The sequence below is a fragment of the Xiphias gladius genome, chromosome 12, assembly GCF_016859285.1.
Source record: "Xiphias gladius isolate SHS-SW01 ecotype Sanya breed wild chromosome 12, ASM1685928v1, whole genome shotgun sequence".
Lineage (NCBI taxonomy): Eukaryota > Metazoa > Chordata > Actinopteri > Istiophoriformes > Xiphiidae > Xiphias > Xiphias gladius.
Window position 1 is genome coordinate 14985820 of NC_053411.1, and position 16250 is coordinate 15002069.

Consider the following 16250-nt stretch of genomic DNA (forward strand, 5'->3'; position numbering starts at 1 on the left):
TTAAGCACTGATCGGATACCACTGCTCTTTTTTCATTTCCATTTTAAAGTCTTATTTACCTTTCTGCTTGGATTAATTCTTTAAAGTGTAACGTAACATAAGACTGTAACTACAGATCCGTTCTTAGCTACACGTGTAGACTTTTATACACCATCGTTCTTTTTTTGGCTTGTTCAAATTTTAATCATGGTGTCCTTAACTCCAACTGACGATTCTTTTCCTCTTTAATCAATTATTTATTTGGTCTGAAAAATGTCAGAAAATAGTGATAAATGTTCATAATGATTTCATCATGTCGTCAGATTGCTTGTTTTTCAGTCCAAAACCCAAAGGTATTCAGTTTACAATTACATAAGACAAAGAAAAGCAGCAAATAGTCAGACTTGAGAAGCTGAAACTAGAGAATCTTTGGCATTTTTGCTTACAAAAATTATGATTTCAGCAATGACCAAAATAGCAACAGACTATTATTCTTTCCATAGACTCAGCTCTAGTTGTAGTAGAATGTTTTGAAGTGTGAAAAAGTATTTAATATGGATTTGTTAAATCTTGCGAAACCCAATCTCTTTTATAATGTCAGCATCGGTACTGATCCCTCTCTTCTCCTCAACCATGGGCCACACTAAGGCAGATAAAAATGAATATATAATTTACATGTTAAAATGACTTCAGTCCAAACAAACCTTTTCAGGTGATTTTGTTTCAGGAAAGCATTCTCCACACAGTAATGTAAAAACTTGGTCCTTCCCTTAGTGAGACAAGCACAATCTGGGTCTGTTTTGGAGCTCTTATTTTGTTTTAATATAGCTGAATATGTAATTTAGCAGGTGTCTTGAACGTATTTTTTGGATCTGTTATCAAACAACTGACAGATCAACTACAACAATACAATACTGATTTGATAGAGGCTCATAAATGCAGCCTGTTAACCAAGGGGAAGTGCAGTTCCCCTGCTGTTGTGCTGAGTTATACTGTTACCTCCCTCTCTCCATGATCATATATTTTGTCTTTTGACATAGCCAAAAACACAATTTATGTGTTGTTATTGACATTTTTCTGTTTCTGATATCAGACAACTGCACAAGAATTAAATAGTCATTTTGTTGTGGCCCATCAGTGCAGTCTGCGTAAACATAGATACAGATCAATGATGTAACCGCTACTGTGTGATTGGCTATATGTGCAGTAAAGAATCGAATGGTAGAAAGAAGGGAAAGCAACAAAGTCTGTGAAGGTGTACCTCATCGTGCAGGAAAAGATTTGTTTCTCTTGTTAACACTACAAAACAAGACTGGCATTTTCATATTCAGCCATTCTTTATAGTGCATCTACAGAAGTTTTTAAAAAAAGAGGTTTTAACGAATGCAGCCTTGTTGTGATTGTGAATCCAAAAAAGAAGAGAAAAGATGTTTTCTCAAATTTAGCAGGCTTACAGTTCTCTTACAATTCTCCAGAACTCTTGCCTCCTCCTATCAGCAGGATTTGAGAGGGAAAGAAAGAAATAAAGAGGGAGGGGTGAACAGGGAATCCTCTTTTGAGGCAAACCCTTTCTGCAGCCCCTGACAGAGAGACAGACAGAGGAGCGAAAGAGATTACTAGTACATGCCAGACAAGGTGCTGATACTGCGGAGCGTTAATCTTTAACAGATTGGGGCCGCACTCCTCCCGGTGCCTTCTGTGTCTGGCTTTTCATCTGTGTGGTGTGTGTTAGTGTGTACGTCCCCCCGTTACTCAGAACCTTTGTCGATTTTGAATGAAGGTCAGTCAATTCTACGGTGGTACTCTTGTTCAGTTAGCAGTATTATTAAACCTTGGTACTCTCAGTTCCCTGTGGAGTGATTGGAACTGCAGGGTGGCTGAGTAGTTAGAAACATCGTATTTCAACTGGATGACCAACATACGAGGGTTTCAGTTGGCAAGCATCCACCCTGCAGCAATGTCCTTGAGCAAGACGTTGAACTTCCAGCAAGAGAAGTGTTTTTCAGTGTGGCTGACCTCTAACCTCCTTGGTAAGAGGAAAACAGAAAGAGAAATTTCCCATGAAATCTGTAAAAATTTTATTGGTTTGTAGTTCTGTATCAGTTCTTCAAACTTCATGCGGGGTTAGTAAAATTTGGAAAAGGTTTGGAAATTTGTTAGGTGTTATCAAGTTCCGAGAAGTGTCATAATTTGACAAAACTTTCTAAAGGCTGTTAATCCAAGATCCTGCACATACAGTCTATTATAAGTCCGAGAAACTTTTCACATCGTCGTTGTGAGTAGGTTTGCAACTAACAGTTATTTTCAGTATCGATTATTCTTTGGATTATTTTCAAAATTGATTGTTAAAATGTCAGGAAATAGTGAAAAACGCCCATTGCAATTTTCTGGAGCCCAAGTTTATTGCTTGTTTTATCTGAACTGCAGCCCAAAACCCAGATAGGAAAGAAAGATATTCAGTTTACTATCACACATGGCAAAGAAAACGGAGCATCAAATCCTCACATTTGAGAACCCGGAACAAGCAGCTGAAGTTTTCTGTCGATCAACTAATCAATTAATTGACTAATTATTTAAGATATAGTTGTGAAGACATTTTTCCAATAAACTGGTCTGGCGTAGCGAACAGTCATTCCAATGTCTATAGTTTAAAGATTAAGAATGAGTTTGGAATAGGAACCCGTGAAGTGTGACATGGATGCAGACCTGTCCCAGTGACTAAGCACAACAAATATTCAGATAGGGGCTTTGGCACTTATCAAATTAATTGGATTAATTCAGATCTTTGATTTTATGTAATTTGTAAAATGTTAGCACTGTGAAATTTCAATTATTACAAGGTGCACCAAAAGGTTATTTTCCAGTCTAAAGGTAACGTAAACTTGCGCATAACTACAGTAGCTGTCATGAGTTGTGCGCAAGTGTTGCAGTTTTCTGGACTTCTGTGACTCCAGGATGGTAACTGGCTCTGGCTATCTTGTAGTAAATCTAAGTGGTCCCATCTACAAGAGGGATCTGCTACAAAAAAGACTACACGGAGATCTGAGCTCTCGGTTTGTGGTTGTTGCCGAGGCGTCATCCCTGGCTGAGAGAGGTGGGAGTTTGAAATATTTTTTATGTTCTCGTTTAAAAAAAATCTGTTGCCTAACTATCTCACATAACACAACCTAAAAAATGCTGTTTCAATCATGTTTTAGTCTTGCATCATTTTGCAGGAAAAAAAAATCAATCAAAATTGTTAATCGTTCTCCAATATTCAGATTTTAGTTTTTGGTCATATCACCCAGTCCTACTTAAGATATTCTTACAGCTCCAGATAGTGTATTCATTAGCCTATTTTTATTATTGTGTGAAATGTGTATGTCTGAGATTCATTGAAGTGATTTTCTGCTCTGCTTATGGTAGTGATTATTTTTAGGGCAATGCAGTTGAGCAGAGAGAGAAACTAGATGAAGAAAACAACTGATGTATTAGTAACTTGGGCGTCCATATCGGTGGCTGGTAATATAGCATCATTTTCAGGAAGATCACAGCTTCAGTAACCACATCGGCAGTCATATGTCCCTGCAAGGCATTTTGACCCAGAGCTGTGTCAAGATTTGTCCAGATAGATTCACTACATAGTTGGAATTCCTAAAGGAATGGCTAACCTGACCTGCCCTTGGAGGTCCTTGAAGGGACTTATCTGTGGAGAGACTGGACTGTGTCAAGCACACAAAGCAAAACACTGATGTCCCTTCATGCCTAACCAAAGTTTTAAAGGATGTCAAAATAGGAGTGAGAAGCCGATTCTGGGTTTGGTATTTAGGGTTAATCCAATTAGGTATTTAAATCATAAAATACAGTTAGGTAAGTATGTGGACAGTTACACAATTTTTGTAATTTTGCCTGTGTACACCACCGCAATGGATTTGAAATGAAACCATCAAGATGTGATTGAACTGTAGACATTCATCTTTAATTCAGTGGGTTTAACAAAAATATCACGTTAACCATTTAGGAATTACAGCCATTTTTATACATAGTCCATCAAATTCAGAGGCGCAAAAGTAATCGGACAGTTGACTAACAGTCAGTCTCATGGCCAGGGATTGGCTGTTCCTTTTTTATTTCATCACAAGTTAAGCAGATAAAAGTTGTGGAGTTGATTCCAACTAACAGAAAGATGGCAGAAACTTTAGGAGCGGCGAAATCAGCAATTTGGTACATTCTTAAAAAGAGAGAATGAATTGTTGAGATCAGCAACACCAAAAGGACTGGAAGACCTGAAAGACAGCTAGTGCTGACAATCTCTTTCCTTGAGAAAGAAAATCCTTCACAACCTCTAGCCAGGTCAAGGTCCCTTGAGGAGGTAGGTGTATCATTTTCAAAGTCAACACTCAAGAACAGAAATACCAGATTAGATTTAGAATTACAAAAACAACAAAATAGCCTGCAAGATTCTTTGGACAAATGAAACCAACATTAACTTGTACCAGAATGATGGGAAGAGAAGAGTATGGAGAAGTAAAGGAACGGCTCATAATCCAAAGCATACCACATCAACTGTCAAACATGGTAGAGGCAGTGTTATGGCATGGGCATGTATGGCTGCCAATGGAACTGGGTTACTGGCATTTATTGATGATGTGACTGCTGATAAAGTTGCAGGATTAATTCTAAAGTGTATAGGGCTATGCTATCTGCTCAGATTCAGCCAAATGTCGCAAAAGTGATAGGATGCAAACCCAAACCCAAGTAACCCAAGAGCTTCTCAAGGCTGAGACATGGAATATACTTCAATGGCCACGTCAGTCACCTGACCTCAACCGTATTGAGCATGTTTTATATATGGCATGTACCACAGAGAAATGGAAATAGAGTTAGGGACAGGAGGCAAGTTTGTCTGCAGATCAGAGGAGATGAAGAAGGAAATAAAAGTAGAGAGAATCAGGAGTTTGTGTGTGTGTGTTTGTGAGTGTGTATTGCCTGTGAGCAGGTGGATATTGGGGGACTTAAATGTGGTTGAAGAGACGAGAGGAGAGCACAGATAGAAGGTAGCCAGCTGGGCCAGATGTGATCTCTGTCTCCTCCTCCCTGCCCTTCTTTCCTCTGCTTGATCTGACCACCTGCTTTCTCTCTCTCTCACACACTATCACAAAAACACACTCACACAGGCAGTATTTCAAGTTCAGGTTTGCAGATTCTTACTCGCACAGCTGACAAAATAACAGAAACAGCACCAGCAATCAAGTAAAAGAATTGATAAATAGCTGTCTTGGTTTATTGGATTGTGTCCCAGTGTGCAAACAGAAATTTTACTTTCTTATCAGATCCTGAGTCTGGTTTCTCCAGCTCTCACACTGGTCCCTTGGTACCAGGAGGCCTCTGGTCTATTGTGGTTCAATCAAAGGCCAGAGAGGTCAACAGATGACTAGTAACAATGGGCCTCAGATCAGATGGGAACAGAGAAGGTCACTGTTGAGAATGAGATCACATTTACACAGCAGTCTTTCCTCCCACGTGTGTATGTGTTGTTTTTTTTTGTTGTTTTTTTTAGGTAGCCACACTGCTGATTTCTTGTATGAGGCAGCAACACTCTTCCTGAGATGGCAGATTAAAAGATGAAGAAATGTAAGAGAGCAGAGAAGGCCTATAGAAGACAGGAAGGAAAAATAGACACTTTCTTTTAATCTGACCAAATTAACACAGACAGAGGAGACACGTCTGAAAAGCAGATTATGACAAGTAGCCTAGATCTCTACTGCTCCTGGATGGTTCAACATGCAGCTGGAGCTTTCTTTCTAGGCCTCTGGCACAAACTTTTCAAAACTGGGAACAATCAACATTATCTGCCAATTGATATGGACTAGGGCTGCAACTAACAATTAATCGGCTGATAATTTCCTCAATTGATTGATTAATCGTTTAGTGTATAAAATATCAACAAATAGTGAAAAAAGTCCCTTGTAATTTTTGAGAGCCCAAAGTGGCATCTTCTAAATGCTGGTTTTGACCGACCAACAGAAAGAAAGCGAATAAGCTTCTTTCCCAAAATGTCAAACTACAAACAAACCAATTGTATATAAAACAGACCAAAAGAAATATGAAATATAGAAATCATAATTTAGAGTTTCTGATCTCTAAAAATGGGCCACTAAAATTAATCAGTTCTGATTTGGGATTTTTGGAGTGTGCAAAAATTATACTTACATGAGTCAAGTTAAGTAAATTTTGAGGAAATTAGTAATTTTTTATGTCACTTGCTTCATGTGTTTCATGAATTATTCACAGTTTTGTTTCATCTCACTCGATTGCTTTTTAAAATAAAAAAAAAATAATAAAAAAATTGATATACCAATTCATTCAAGCTGAAAAACTTTTTGGAGATATTTCAGGTTTCTTACTTGAGTTTCTGGTGTTTCCTCTCCTTTTTTTTTTGTGCACATTGAAAATGTGCTTGAGAAAAAAAATCACCATGCAGCTCAATGTAGTGCATTCTGTATATTTAATATTTTTCAAACCACTTAGAAACCACTCAGATAAAACAGGTTGAAGAAATTATTATTTTTATGAAATTACCTGCCATATTGCCTAGTCCTACATTAAACCAGTACTCAGATAAACGTATGCAGAGTAGACCAATTATATCCACACAGTATATTCAAGCTCCCACTAAGACCTTGACTCAGCTTTGAAAGTATACTTCTAGTATGTTCAGACTTTTGACATTGTGTTATGTTTTGTCCTACACCAAGTGGTTCAGTCCTCTGTTGTTTAACTGTCTTGCATTGTGTCGATGCCAGTTAACCGGGTAAGTTTCCTTGTGCAGCCGTTGTGCAGGTAATTGCTCGCAGGATGATTAGGTGTTGGTCAGTCTTGCGGTTTAGGATTGTTAGACTGAAACATGAGTATTTTTTAGAGAAGAATAATAAATTCTCAGGTTGAGCTAGGAAAAAAAAAAAAAAAACGTCCCCAGACCCCGTTTTTGCACTGGACCACCTCAAGAAAAGAGAGGAGAGATAAAGCAAGGCGAGGAGGCTTGTTGAGCTGTGTGTGGATTCCTGCAAATTGTCTGGAAGACGAGAAACTCATGTTTCTCATATCTCATTACCTTTTCTTGTTTATCTACCTCTTACTCCTTTCCTTTATTCTTAGCCAATCGTGTTTTTCTTTCTATTTATCTGCTTTTCCTTCTTTCTAGCTCCCAGTTTGACTCTTATCCTCCCCATTCTCTTTTTTACTCCTCTCTTTTCTCTTCCTGTCTCCTCTTTCCCCACCTTCTTTTTTTCTGTGCCATATGTTTGCCTCAATTGCCTTGCCTTCCCTTTTTTCTGTAGCATCTGATGCTTTCCACTCTGCCTGATTAAGTCAGCACATGTACCCTCCTTACATTATCACTCGCACACATACACACTCATGCACAAGTGTCCCCGCAGACCTAATCAGTCCTTTTCTTAGTTCTCTCTATCACACCCCTCCAGACCTAATGAAAAAACATGAGGTCTGTTAAAAAGAAAGCAAGATGGACATACGGAAAAAAGAGATGGAAAGAAAAGATAGCAGCAGAAATAAGAGATGTGGATACACTGAAAACAGAATAGCAGTGAAACCACCAGTCGCTCTTAATGCCAGTTTCCAGTTCAGCGATATTGTTACTAATTAGTGTTAGTAATATCATGCAAGGATGCAGTAGGAGGGGAAAAGGAGTTGCAGAGAGAGAGAAAAACAAGGTGAGGCTAACAGTAAGAGCAAGGCTGGTACTAGGAGAGACTCATTCAACACGCTGATGCATTCAAATGGCTGGAACATTTCCCAATAGGCATGAAATCCTGTGATTTATCCTGCTGCCACTCTCTATGTTGAAAACTGCAATTCAGTCACACTCTGTTAGCCACTAAACGTTGTTCTGGTTGGCTGTCATTCACACCACTAAATGCAGCTAAATAGATGTATTGTGCTGTAATGTACCTTTTGTATTACATTACTCCACACTCATTTGTACTGACTAAATAACCCAGCGCCTGGTGTGTTTGTGTGTGTACGTGTGTTAGAGGTGCCATGTTGAGTGAATGATTTAGAATAATGCAGGACTGGACGTCTGCTGTGTTTCGTTACTGTATTTGTGTGGGCAGGTGCTTGAGGGAGATAATGCATTAAGTGAGTGAAGGAAGAAGTGAAGATGGGGCTTTATTGAATGAGTGTGTGCACCTGCACGTACTTGTACGTGTGTGCGCACCTGATTATGATGATGAAGTCTCCCGACGGGACTCTCCCCGCTACAGTCCTTCAGTAGTCTAATGAGAGGCTGTTTCCGTAGTTACCAGGTGTGAGAGCCGGTAGCTCATAATGTCCTGTGGTGAAGAACAAAGGATGGGGAGATATGAGAGAGAGAGAGAGAGAGAGAGGGAGAGTCGAAGGAATGAAAGGGATGGAGGATGCCAGAGAAATGAAACAAAAAAAAAAAAACAAAACACAAAAAACCCTGATGTCTGGTGGGAATGATCAGTTTAGCTGTGAGTGTCTGTATTGATGTTTGTGCTTGGGAGGATCACCGTGTGTGTTAAATATGTTATGTAGCGAGTGAAGACACTGATCTTTATATTAAGCTGGGGGACCTGTACAAGAAACAATTCAAATCAATCTCAACTCAAGTGGTGAGAACAGTGAGGTGGGGACAAGCAGTTAGTATCTGGTCAGATTGTATCAGGCAGCTCCGAAATAACATAGACTTCTAGTAAATTAAAGAGGTTTTTTTTTTAATGCGTTGCTCTAACACTGATAGCTCGATAAGATGTGGGGTGTTATTTGTGTCTAGATATTTTAGGCTGAGTTTGAGACATCTGTGACTCTCAAATGCCTGCATATTTGGGGTTTCTGAAGATGAAATTGGTGCTCTTGTTGGCCAAGGATCATTACTGTGAGAATGTGAGAACGCTGTATGCACATTCAGTCGCCTCTTTATCAGGTACATTACTGGGTTTATTAGGTACTTTATTAGATACTATGGCAAGGCTGTTGTATTGGATTGCATTAGCTTGTAGAGGTGTACCTAATAAAGTACCCACTGAGTGTATTTTGCTCATGTCAGTGTGTTCGTTAAAACCCGTGCACCATTCGGTCATCATTCGGTCTCGGTTTTGCCTTTTTTCTTCTTTATTCTACATACTCATTCAGATTCAGTAAGTTAAAAATATTTTTGAATTTTTGTTTTTGTCAGGTTAGCGTTATCTAAATGAAAATCTTAATGTCTTGTTTTAGATTTTTGGTGAAATCGCACTGTGACTAATATAGGCCCAGTTGTATAAAATGCATGCACCAGTTACCGTGTATAATAGTATAGTATTTAACACTGTACATTGTATATCTGTGGGTGTATATCTGTACGCCTTTGCTTTTTAGTGTTTCTTGTGATGTTAAGGTGAATTTCAGTTTGCATCACTGCAACACTTGAAATTAAATCATTGTTTTGAAGAATTAATTTTTCGATTAATTAATTATCAAAATTGTTGCAGACGAGCTGTCGATTAAGTAATTGCTTAATCGTCGTTCCTTACCTCACACAATAAAATATAAAATGTTTAAAGGAAACCCAAATAGATGCTGAGGACCACTACAAAGTAGTTGGTTGTAACATTGTAAAACTATACAGTAATACACATATTGCAATAACAGTAAACACTAGTGAAACATTGTCTCCTAAGAATCTGATGGCAGGCTGTGGCATGTGAGTTAATACAGAATCCAGCTGATAAAATGATGCACAATTTAAAAAACAACATCAAGATCAATAAAATTATCAACAAGAACAAAAGATAAGAGGATCACTGGTAACAAGCAGAATGTCCTCTCACCGTATACAGTGTAAAAGACTTACACTTGTTTACTTGTGTACGTCACAACAAAATAGTGTCTCAGTGTGCGCTCCTAATCTCTAGTTTGCGAGTTGTGTAACTTGACATTCTTGCACCCAAAGGTTCAATTTTCCACCATGAGTAGTGAATGAATGAGGCCTGAACCTCTGCTAACATGTCTCGAGAGAACAGAAAAAGAGGGAGATGGTGCAGCTGAGCAAAAATCAGGAGAGGAGGATGAGGTTAGAAGAAGTTCTGCGGGTATCACCTGGCCTTTACACTTTATTCACTGGAGAATTCAGCTGAGCTGTGTGTGCTGTGTTTGTCTTTCCTTGGTAGTCAGTGTGTCTACATTTTTCTTAGTGGATAGCAAATTTACAGTTGATTTTCAAACCTTTAAAAGCGTTTCTCATTATTTCTTTGTTTTCTTTCTTTCTGTGTCTTCTTTTTCGCGGCCAGATCTCATCCACTGCACCAATGAGATGAACGTGAACATTCCCCAGCTGGCGGACACGCTGTTTGAGCGCACAGCCAACTCCAGCTGGGTGGTGGTTTTCAAAGCCCTTATCACCACCCACCACCTCATGATGTACGGCAACGAGGTAGGAGGCTTTCTCATACAAATACACCCACACATTCACACAAACAAAGGCCCTCCAGCGCAGTCAATGGAGGCTGCATCAATAAGTTATATTAATACTCAACTCTGTCTCATAAATACAAACATGCACACATTTGGTTTTCTAAATCATGCCCATATCAGCATTAGGATCAACAGTGGGAGGGGTGGAAGGGTGACTAATGCATATGGGATACAAATGGCGTGTGCAGCTACTGAGGATGTACACACTGGACACGTGGAGTGAATAATTGAAATAGCTGTGCAGTGCAGAGAAATTAATTGGCCCAATACAAGCTGGAAGCAAGAATGAGAACAAGGGCAGAAGCAAATGAATAATCAAATAAATTAACTTAAAAAACATGGTTAAACACTGGAAGAAAACCACAGCCCCTTCCTGGATTTGTAGCCTTTCAAAGACAATAATTGGAAATTGAAATTCAAGCAGTCCCTGCTATGTTTGGGGGACCTCTTGGATTTTATTAATTGTGATTTTTTTTTTTTTTTACCAGACATCTTACTGTTTTGCATGAAGAGGTCTGATCAAACCCCATGTCAGCAAAATGTCTCGATTTATATGCAACAATGCAATGTATGCTTTGAAAGAGAGAGGAGAGATTAATTCAGCGTGAGCTGTAGTTACATTGTTGTAGTTGTATTCATTTCTAACAGAAGTAGTGTTTGCTTTCTTCTTCAAATAAACTACTGTAGCTTGCGTTTAAATGAATCCTCTAGTTTGCCGGCTGTTAATTATTCATAGCTGAGTCCCTTTAAAATGTAAAGGAAAACAATATGTTTTTTACATGAGAATATACTTTGGTATTCAGACGAATTCATGCCATTTGATGCTTACCATACAGTTGTAGTGTTGAATGTATTTTTAATGAAAACGGCAGTCAAAGTTTGACATATTTTTCTTTGATCATAACATAAAACTTATGATCCCTAGACTATTTACAGTAGTAGCTAGATAGTACATTTTTGGTATGTATTTAGTGCCGCCACTAAAGTACCCCTCTCATGTCTATACAGTAAATATGAAGCTACAGCCAGCAGCTGGTTATCTCCGCCAACACGAATTGTCATTTTTAGACTTCTGTTTTTGTATGGACTAAACAAACGTGATCTAAAATGTTAATTAGTGAACTGTAGAGTTGCTGGTGGGTGGCCATAGCCACGCTAGCTTTTCCCCCTTTTTCTTTTCAGTCTTTGTGCTGTGCTAAACTGGCCCGCTGCTGGTAGCAGCTTCATATTTACCACACAGACACCTGAGTGGCATCGATCTCCTCATCTAACTCTTGCTCAGAATGAGCGAATGAGTGCATTTTCCAAAATGCTGAACTGTTCTCTTTGAAAAAGCAACTCATTCTGCTGGTTGTGTCAATTTATGATAAATATCTTTTCAAAACCGAACATTTTATAATCCCTGTAGCAATGAGGTGGTAGCTGCTGTGAAATAGTGGGTAATTAAACTCATGTGCACATTATACATATTATACACATAGTGTACTAATACACTCTTTCATGAAGACAAACACACACACGATAGTCAAACACACCCAAAAGCGGACACACCCTGAACCACATTCCTTTCAATTTCCTTTAAAATAGGGAAACATTACTTCCTTTTGCACTCAGAATCAGTTTTGTTGATATTACGTAACACTTCCTTTTGTTGGTTCCTTGTTTATTTCATCAATCTTAACTTCCTCAGAAAAGGAGAAGAGTTGGGTGTGAGATCATTGTGTTTCGGTGTGCGAAAGAAGCCTCTTAACTCACTGACACCCCAACGGCAGCCTGGCTTGATTTTACTGCTGCAGTATTTTAGGTGTGGAAAATTAGTACTCCAGAATTAGATATTATGTTGGAGGAATAGCTGCATTAGAGACAAAGTGGCATCCTTTAATAATAAGACATTTACATAAGCCGAGACCTCACATACAGCTCGGGGAGACATCAGGTCATCAGATGACACTCTGCTAAATGTTTGCTCAAGCTTTGGAAATTCCCATAACATTTTTGATTAACCAACTCATGCTAAGTAGGTCACCGCAGAGCAGCAGGAAGTGGTTCAGAGGTATTCCCAAGATACAGGCTGATTTATCTCTGAGTTGTCATTGTGAGATTGAACCTTTTTGATGTTGACGTCTCACCTAGAGTCAGTTAATGATTGCAACACTGTGCTAATCCCTAATTTCTGCATTAGGAACGAGCAGCTTATAGAAAGGTCTTCATAGATCATAGAGACAGCGCATTAAATTATGTCTGTTGTAGTTGATAATAACTCTAATTCTAGTAAACAATAACAAAATTAATAGAGAGGGGCATCTTTTTATAGTAATATAGTTTTATAGTACCGAGTTTCCATCTTTGTATTGTCAACAGTCCAAAGTAATTAACAGCATCCTTTTGTCTTTTGCAATTCAGAACAGAAGCAATTTTAGGACCTGTTATTACATTGTATTTTTTTCACATTGCCCAGCAGCAATTAGATAAATAAAGCTCATTCTGCAAAGTTGTTATATAGTAATCTTATTCCTCAAATTAATAACACAGAGCCATGCAAAGAATTAACGTTACCAATGATTCAAGTGCAATGGACATTTGAAATGCAGTGGTTTAATGTCAGAAGGCTGCTGTTTAGTGGTTATTAGTCATGCAAACTACAAATATGATTTACAGTAATTAAAAAACCTTAATGCAAACACCCGCAGTAAACTGCAGCAAAGCATTTCTGGTCGTGCCCCACAGAGTGAGGCTCCAAGCTGTAGTAGAACAACTGTGTGTACTCATCAGCCTGCATTCATCAGGCCTGTCAGGACAGTGGTGCTGACTGAGACTCGGTGGCCAGGTGTCCCTGCTCCCTCATGGTCGTCCCATCCATTATAGTCATAGCTGAGAGAAATCTGGCCGTAAAATTAGAAACCACAGACCCACAGAATTGGGGTCAACAGACTGTACATTCCTTTTCAGATCAACACGCTGACTAGTTCCAGCTTGGCTGGTACACTGAAGATGGCCTTGTACAATGTCTGATGAATGCTCTGATAATAGAGAACATTTACATTCCATAAAATCAGAGTAGCTGCATGCACATCACAGACAGCTTTCTTGACTTAAGCTGTAGTGACTGATGCACAAAACTCTTGATGTGAAAGGAAATTGCTGTTTCTATGAAATTTAATTGTAAGGGGTACCACAGAATTTTTGATGTTATGATGAATATAAGCAGTCACATAGTTGACTCAGAAAGCTGACATGTGTCACGTTACATATTAGATACTGGCCCCTCAGTGTTGCCAGCTTTTAATATGATGAACACTTCATCCTGAAAAGTTATTTTATTGGCTCACCCTGCCCTAAAGAGCTGCTAAGCTTGAAATAATTTCATTTGTCTGACTTTCAGCGAGTGTCCCAAGGACTCTGTGTAATGCTTTCAGTGGCTTTTCTACTCTGATAAGAAAAAAAACTCAACAGGAAAAACTGAATTCTTCTTGCTAAATAAACGGAATACATGCTTTTTAGACAGGAAATGTCAAATACAAGTATGTTTTTTAAACTTACATCAACACAAACCATTGGGTATTGGAGAAGGAAGGGGAGTAAGAAGGAAAAATAAGGAAGAAGGGAGGAAAGGATGAGGTATTGGAGCAGAGGTAGGGAAGGAAAAAAGGAGGTAAAGAAGGAAAGGAGGTAGGGGAGAGAAAGAAGTTTGGATATAAGAAAGGAAAAGAGGCAAATAATTAAAGAAGGAGCTAAATAAGGAAATGAGGAGGTAGGGAAGTAAAGGAGAGTAAGAGAAGGGAAGGAGGCAAGGAAAGAAGAGATAGAAAAGTGAAAACTGATTTTGACCTAAACATCAGTTTTTACCTTGAACATTATGAACATTTACACTTACTTCCATGAACACAGCACCAGACATTCAATGGCAGTTGTCCAAGTTTGACCAAGGACAACATGAATAAATACACTTTCACTGAGCAATTGTAGGATATGGATAAATGGGAAATGAGGCCACGACTGTTGGCAATTTAGTACTTTTTGACGTTTTAGTAGTCCAGTGACACTGAAGACAGCAATATGTGTAAGAGAACTTGACAAACACCACCCATGACCAAATTGTAAAATGTGTAGTTTAGGTTGAAAACTGCAACACGTCTCGCTCTTCCAGCTCTACATGCCCCGCAGGTCTGTGGTCAACAACTGAATGTAAATCAGCAGACTGTAATATCTGAGCATATTTTATATTTAGTCCGTTGTTGCATTCATTGTAAATTGATCTGGATGTCAGCAAAATACGGCTGTTTTAAATGCAGCCCATTTTATTCTGCTGTCCCTAGTAATATATTTAGCCCATGCCTTCGAATCGAATGTGGGAATTTACCATTCAGAGCAAATAGCAGGTGAGTTTAGTTTTAATATCTCTTCTTAGCGTCAGCTGCCATATTTGGGTTTGGGATCATTATTAGAGTATTAGCACATTTTGTGTGTGTGTGTTTGTGCGAATAGTTGACAGGCCAGTTTTGATATTCATTCAATTCTTAACCTCCAGTTTTTTCCTCCCTGGCAAGATGCAATCCTGGCTCACACCCCAGTGATACTCTGAATCTTATGAGCAATCAAGAGTCCCTCAACATCTTTGATCATGCTTTCACTTTTGTGCTGGTACAAAGCCACTTTAAGAGTACATCTCGAAGAAACACCACTGCAGGACCTAAAATTAGCCGCTCATTGTTTCTTCTTCTGGGTGTTCATGGCAGTAAGCGGGCAGCAGGCTATCCTGTTACACGCAGGACCCTAGTCTGAACTTTACAGAGTTAGATATGTTGAGTTTAATTTTAAATCTCTCTACAGCCTAGGGTGTGATAAGTCCTTAGTGCTGGGTCTTTGTCCAGCCATTGTCTCAGTTGTTATCATTTGTGCCTCTGCTTCCAAGACTTTGTCTGATAGGCAAATATGTACCAAAAACAATCCAGCAGGAAACCCTAAACAATGGCTGTGAGAGCCATTTTCCACCTCTTCACTCCTAGCCACAGTGCTTGTCTCTCTTCCCTGTAGGGAGGCTGCTGGGTCTCTCCCCTAGGAGCCTTTGATGCTTTGACCACTCAAGACCTGCACAAGGCTATACAAAGATAGAGAGGAAGTGAGCACTTGAGAGAAAAATAGGAGGGGGTATTTGTTCATGGAATGACAAGAATGGGGGAAAGATGTAGTGGTTGAAAGTGCAAGAAATTAGTGTTTGAGTAAGAGATAGAAATGGGGTCATGTAGAAGTCAAACTTACTGTACAATTGATTTTTGAAAGGCTAAAAGCACATCTTCAAATGGTTGCTTGACACTCAATCCTCCTGAATTTCTTTTCTTTCCCAGCATTTCTTGTAACTTACTGCCCAAGACTGATTTTATCCCCACATTTACTTCATGTATTGAGATATTTTAGAGGTAATGCTTTGTTTAGCTTGGTTTCCAATAAGCACTGTTCACTGTACAGCAGTTGTAAAATAAAATCCTAAAATAAAATGAAATGTCAAATAACATTTTCCTAACAGGCATTAAGGTATGATTATTCTAAAACTATAATCTAACGGCACTTTATTAAATTCTACATAAAATGACATTACTGAATGAAAGTATAAACTATTGATAACTCATACACAAGGTGGATATATACAGGACTGTTGTTGACAGATTATGGCAGATTAAGCAATTTACAGTGGTACTCATAACCCTAATACTCAGTGGCTAAATTTCAAAACATGCAATATTATACAATGTTATGAGGGCAAACTTTAAAAAATAATGACATTTTCTCAAAAATTT

At 38.7% G+C, this 16250-nt stretch overlaps 1 protein-coding gene across 2 annotated transcripts in view; it reads left to right on the forward strand.

The window, feature by feature from the left end:
- The window catches only part of si:ch211-200p22.4 (phosphatidylinositol-binding clathrin assembly protein), an 81476-nt gene that overhangs the window by 15462 nt on the left and 49764 nt on the right, over window positions 1-16250 (forward strand). For both annotated transcript variants that reach the window (XM_040140668.1, XM_040140669.1), the window contains exon 3: window positions 10272-10414. In XM_040140668.1, the coding sequence (XP_039996602.1) occupies window positions 10272-10414 (143 nt within the window). The remainder of the gene's footprint in view (window positions 1-10271; window positions 10415-16250) is intronic.